This window comes from Cervus elaphus, chromosome 23, assembly GCF_910594005.1.
Source record: "Cervus elaphus chromosome 23, mCerEla1.1, whole genome shotgun sequence".
Taxonomy (NCBI): Eukaryota; Metazoa; Chordata; class Mammalia; order Artiodactyla; family Cervidae; genus Cervus; species Cervus elaphus.
The window spans coordinates 59,846,896-59,852,895 of record NC_057837.1 but is presented as its reverse complement, the minus strand read 5'-3'; the positions used below and the strand labels follow the sequence as shown (position 1 = coordinate 59,852,895).

General features: G+C 53.1%; 1 protein-coding gene across 2 annotated transcripts in view; it reads right to left on the bottom strand.

Moving 5' to 3' along the window:
* Positions 1-526: 526 nt before the first annotated feature.
* The window catches only part of ANGPT4 (angiopoietin 4), a 47,687-nt gene continuing 42,213 nt past the window's right edge, over positions 527-6,000 (bottom strand). For both annotated transcript variants that reach the window (XM_043884239.1, XM_043884238.1), the window contains one exon: positions 527-5,810. In XM_043884239.1, the coding sequence (XP_043740174.1) occupies positions 5,650-5,810 (161 nt within the window). In that variant the 3' untranslated portion in view covers positions 527-5,649. The remainder of the gene's footprint in view (positions 5,811-6,000) is intronic.

Sequence of the window (6,000 nt, the reverse complement as noted above, 5' to 3'; positions counted from 1 at the left end):
CCGGTGGCCATCTGGGACCCTTTCTTCAGGAAGCAGGAATGCTTCCGACTGGAAGCCTCTGAACTCCAGTGAAAGAACCCCTGGAGCAGGGGTGGAGCTGGGAAAGGGTTGAGCTGAGTGATAAAGTCCTGCGGGTAGGCTGAACTCAGGGTATTTGGGAGCCTCTGAAGGTTCTAGACAGGGGAAGTGACATGACTGTAGGCCAGGAGGGAGCACACCTAGAGACGGGTCCCTATGAGGAGGCTGCTGGGATCTTCCAGGCAAAACATGAGGCTGGGGTGAGAGGGCAGGTGCCGGAGGGGAAGCGGTGCCGGATGTCCTGCCCCTCTTCCTGCCAGCTGGGAAGTGTCACCTTTGAGTACAGCTGCCCTGGTCCCAGAGAAGGCAGCTGTGGTCGAGGATGGCAGAGCCACGCACAAGACACAGACTACTCAACTCCAGACTCGCACAAAAGAGAAATATTTAACTCACTGAGTTTTAGGGTCTTTCTGCTACAGCGACTTAGCCCGAACCAGAACTCACCGTGTGACCGCAGGCAAGGCACTTTACTTCTCTGAGCCTCAATTTCCACTTTTGTAAATTGGGGGCAACAGTAGAACCTGCTAGGATTCAGAGATGATGTGTGTAGAACTAAAACAGAGGAGGCATGTGGTTAAAGCCCCTTATCTCTGCACAAGCCCTGCCCACCCCCCATAACCCCCTAACTCTCATTTAGCCCAAGGGCAAGCCTTTTATTTTCTCTTCCTCCTTCTGACTCCCTTGGTGGCTCAGGGCTCAGGGCAGTGGACACAGGGCCCTCCAGGGCCCTTGACCCAGGATCTGAAAGACTTTCAGAAAGAAGTGATCCCTAGCCTGCATTTTACAGATCGGGAAACTGAGGTCCAGAGAGAGGCAGGCGTTTGCCTCAGCTGCACAGGTCCATTCAGAGTGATGCCAAATCCAGTTCTTGGTGGGCACTGGGCAAGGAGTAGATCTCTGATAAAGGTGCTGGGGGCACCTCTCCCACCCTCTCCCCAGCTCACTGGGGAGTGGCAGCACTGGCTCAGTGGCATCACTCCTCCGCACTAACTTCTTTACAGTTCCTTGCGACCACCCCAGGGCCTTGGCACATGCTGTTCCCTCTAGTGGGAGAGCTCTTCCCACAGCTCCTCACCTGAGAGCCTGTTTCTCACTTTTCGTCCTTGACTTAAGTGACTTTCTTCAGAGTCTTTCCCTGATCATCCTGCCCAGTTGGACCCTCTGAAATCTTTTACCTGTAACTCCTATTTATTTTCTTCACTTATAATATATTAACTAATCAGTTAATTTAAATTAAAACATTTTGATTTTGGGGAGTCTTTCCCTTTAGTCTCTTAAGCACTATGATTTCTGGACTGTGGCTGCCTGTCTGTCTTGCTTGCTGCTCCCCCATCACTGAGGCAGGCTTTGGCCCGGACAAGGTCCTCAGTACATCCTTGCTATACGAATGAGTGAATATGTGCATGAACGAATAAAATACCTGAGTGACTGTGCCAAGCCTGGACGTTCACTGCTGCCCTGAACCTGCACGACTTCCCTGTGACTAGATCACAATCTCCCCATTGTACAGATGAGGAAAGTGAGGGTCAGAGAGGTCTAATGGGGAAGGGTAGGAAAGTGTGGGATGCTAAGGCCATTGGACTTCCCTGTCCTCTGGACACATCCAACAGCAGCTCAATAGGATACGTTACACATTGATCTAATACAAGAAGTAACACATTGATGCTGGCTGTGGCCTGAATCAGACTCCTTTCTCTGAAGGGCTGCTCCATCAAAAGATGCTGATGCTGCTGTCGCCAAGGCAACACTGTTAGCTTCCAAAGCATCTTTCGTGAGAGAGGTGAAGGCCCACACGGACACTGTGGTAGTGGTGGGGGGGGGGGGTACAGTCTGCAGAAAGGGGACAAATATCCCTTTCTACCGAAACAAACCATGCTGATGCTGGCCACTCCACTGCACCCAGGAAAGGGCCACCTCGTACCCCACCCATGGTTGCTGTCTCTAGGCTGTGCACAGTGAACTCTCTTCCCCAGTGTGGAAACTGCCTTTGCTGGAAACATGCAGAGATCTCGGGAACAATGTGTTCTCCCTGCCTGGCTCCACGGGGATTTACCAGACGCCGGTGGGAAAGACAGAATAGTCTTGGAAAACTTCCCAGAAGGTTCGTTCAGCCTTTGATATAGGTGGAGAGGACATCACTCCAGCCTTTTTGTGGTTGATGCCAAGATGCCTCCAGAGAGCTCTGGACAAGGAAGGCAACTGAAAGATGCAAGTGCACTGGAGGTGGTATTGGCTGAGCTGCTTGGATGAAACTCTTTCCCTCTCTGAGCTCTAAATTCTTCACCACTACAATGGGGAGAATGCTGGTCTGATGCAGAGAGAGGTGACAAGGCTTCTACGTGGGAACCTGCAGATGTAGGTATCCTTGCAGTTTCTGCAAGCAGTGGCTTCAGGAGACCCAGCCAAGGCCAAGGCCATGTCAGCCAGGCCCCAGGACCCTGTGCACCCAGAGTCCTTTAGCTGTTTATGTCTGCAGCTGTGCTGAGTCAGTGTTGCTGTCTTTTAGGCATCCACAGGTGCTCTGTCCTTATAGCACAGATGGGAACAGTAAAGGCTCAGAGGGCCAGGGGCACTGCTCCAGGGGCAGAGCTGGGACTGTGAACTAGGGTCTGACACCTCTGGGCAGGACACAGCAGTGTCCTTGATAGTCTGTGACAAACCGGGGATTACCTGGAGCCCGAGGGACAGGCCTTGGGGGCACGGAGGCTAGGAGAAGGGGCAGGGATAGAGATGAGCTATGGGAATCTGCAAGAGGGAAGGAGAAAAAGTGAACCCCTGTTCTTGACTACCCAGCATCTCTGCTTCCTGAAGCAGCTCCTCATTTTCTCCAAGGCCAATCCAATGCCTTGGAGGGGACTGACCTCAGTCCCTGATTCCAGGCATGATCGTATGACCCAGGTCCGGTCAACCAGAATCACAGTGGTAAGTGCAAGGATGGTCACAGGATGAATCCTGGCTGGAAAGAATCCTGCCCTTGTTGGAATCACTGGGACAGGAGAGCTTTCTGGCTGAGGGATGTTAAGCAGGCAGAACACGAGCCTACGGTTGCTGGAGCCATCTGTCAGAAGAGAACCTGATGGAGAATGAGGTCAGCAGGAAGGATGACAGGCCTGAGAGGTGAGGAGCGACATCATTTGAGCACCTGGATCTAACCACACCTGAATCTATCACTAGGCTTCCTGTATGTGAGTCAATCCACTCCTCGGGATAAGTTTTCTGTCCCTTGCACTTGAGAATCCTGGCACAGAGAAGGAAGGAAAGTTAAAAAGGAAGGATGAACATTTTAAAGAACAGATATGTGAGGGTTACCCCAATTGGCTTCTTGGCATTTTTAGACAACTGGAGTGCAGGTAGGGATTGGAGCCTTCACCCCACCCAGAGGAGCTCTGTTCCTGGGGCTCCCAGCAGTGCCTATACACTTGCAGTAAAAAAAAAAAAAAAATTGCTGTAGCTACAAAAATAAATCAGGTACCATCCCTAGGTCCAGGAGAAGGGGTGGCATGTACTACTAGGGCTGATTTCTCCACCCCATTCACTTCTTTGGGAACTAACATTTATTAGGCACCTGCTTTCTGTTGGGCTCTGCTAAGAGGCTGAAAGACACGGTCTCATTTCCTCCTGCCCTGGCACAGTGAGGAGGGAGAATCACCATCTCCATCTCACAGACCAGATGATCGAGACCTTGAGAGGCCGGACCACCGGTTTCAAGTTCAAGAGCCGGAGCAGGTCTGTCTGACTCCAAAGTCCTGCCCAGAGCACCACGCTGCAAACAGTAAATGCTAAATAAAGGCTCGCCTAGCAAATGCTGGATAAGGTGGTGTCAGCCTTCTGGGCTGCAACCTGCCCCTAGGTACTTTTCCGTCCTGCCTGAAATGTCACCATTAGCAACCACACCCTTTGGTTTCCCTGAAGGAGAGCAGCACTAATCTGTGCTGGATTGACTCAGGGGATTGGTGGAGGTGGGAGCTGGGGCAGAGCCAGGGGGGACAAAGGTGCCCTATTTCCACCGCACAGCATCATGCAGGAGAAAATCCTTCTGAAGATAGAGGGGTGTCTGGGCGGGAGGGCAGGTTGGTCCTGGCTGGGCCCAGGTGTTGGCTGAGGACGACAGGTCTTCAGTGGCCACATCAGGATTGAGGTGGGTGACACAGTAATGGGAGTGGGTGGCAGAGTGGCCGTGGCCCCTTTCTGCTCCTGTCCTCTGAAAGAAGCTCATGAAGGGCCCCTGGTTGCCCAGACTCAGCAAAGCCCAGTCTCCATGGATAACTGCAGTGTCGCTCTGGATGAGAGAGGAGGAGACTAGGAGTTCTGGCTTGGAGGCAGGAAGGATCTGGACCCAGCGATTGGTGTCCTGCTCAAGGCAGAGTGGGCAGTCCCCAAGAGTCCCTAAACTTGAGAGCTGGCATGAGCTGGGGACACAAGAAGGGTGGAGGGCAGCCCCAGCCAGAAAACTGGCTTCCTAGGGCCAGAGAAGCCTTGGCACACTTAGTTCTAAGACCAAAGACTTAGTTCTAGACTCTTTTTCCGTGACAGCATGTCTGTTTTAACCCAAAGCCTCCTTCCAGTTGTTTTTAGAGGCTGTCTGAAAATGTCATGGTGGCCCTCATCGCTGAAAATGGTGAGAACAGCTGGGGGTGGGGATGGGGCCTGGGGTTTAACTCATGACTTGGGAGAACCAATTTTCTCTGAGGGCATCCACAGCCCCAGGAGATGCTCTGGGATAATCAGGTCCCATTTTCAAATTAGTAAATTTGGGGAAAGCGGCCCACTCAAGCCCTTTCACGGGCGGTCACAAAGCACATGACCACATTGATGGCTCTGACAAGGCCTGCAGCTAAAAATGCCTGTCTACAGTGATTTAACCTGGTGTTTCCCTCCCTCGTTAGACCACAGGTACCTTTATTCTCACTGGAACATATTCTAGAACATTCTAGGGGTAAAGGAGTACCTCTTAGATCTCCTAGAGCTCCTGAGAAACCATGTCTGAGCTTTAGATGCTGGGGCCTAGGAGTGATGGACAGTGTGGGTGCAAATGGAGATTCCCGTTATAGGGGGACATAGCTCCTTCTGTCTCAGAAAGTTTAAGGATGTTCAAGGACGTGAGAAAGCTTAGAACAAGAGATGGCCTACCCAACAACCCGGGGACAGAATCTGGGCCTCCACCTGGGCGGTTTCCTCCTGTAAATACCTTCCCACCTGCCTGAGATTCCACCACTAGCTGCGTATTCCTTTGCAGAGCCCAGTTAAATCTGTTCTCCGCTATGCAGTATCTCATTCAGAATACTGCACACCCTCAGGCAGGCAGAAGGGCCCTGCAGGAAGCAGGTGGGAAGAGGAAAAAGGGACACTGAAGAGGCAGGAACCCCCAAATGTCCACCATTTCACAACTCGAGGGGAAAAGGGCAGGAGGTGACTCTTCTGGACTCCTGGGGCAAGGAGGGCTGGCTCAGGGGACCCCCAGGCTGTCCGGGACAAGGTCCTGGCATTGTGTCCTGTGTTTGAGTCCAGCTTGTCCAGGGGATACCATGGCCAGGTCCTCCCGTGGGACCAGCCTCCAGGCGTGGCTGTCCCTTAGAGGCCCGACGGACGCACCATCATGCGAGTGGCGCGCAGCGAGTAGCTGGGACCCTTGAAGTACTGCCAGCGGATGCCGTTGATCTTGCGCAGGTGGTGGCTGACCGGGTAGTAGATGCCGTTGAGGTTTGAGAGGCCACAGGAGTCAAACCACCACCCTGGTGGAGGCGAGAGGAAGAGGCTTTAGGGAGGTGGGGACGCAGTCAATCGGGTGAGGGCAGCCCCCATACCCCACAGATGAATCAGGGCTGTTGGCCCCTGAGAGAAGCCAGCTTGCTGAGGGTGGGGTTGGGCGGGAATGGGCGGGAGATCCCCAGACCCTCTCCTCAGCCTGGGGCCTCCAGAGGC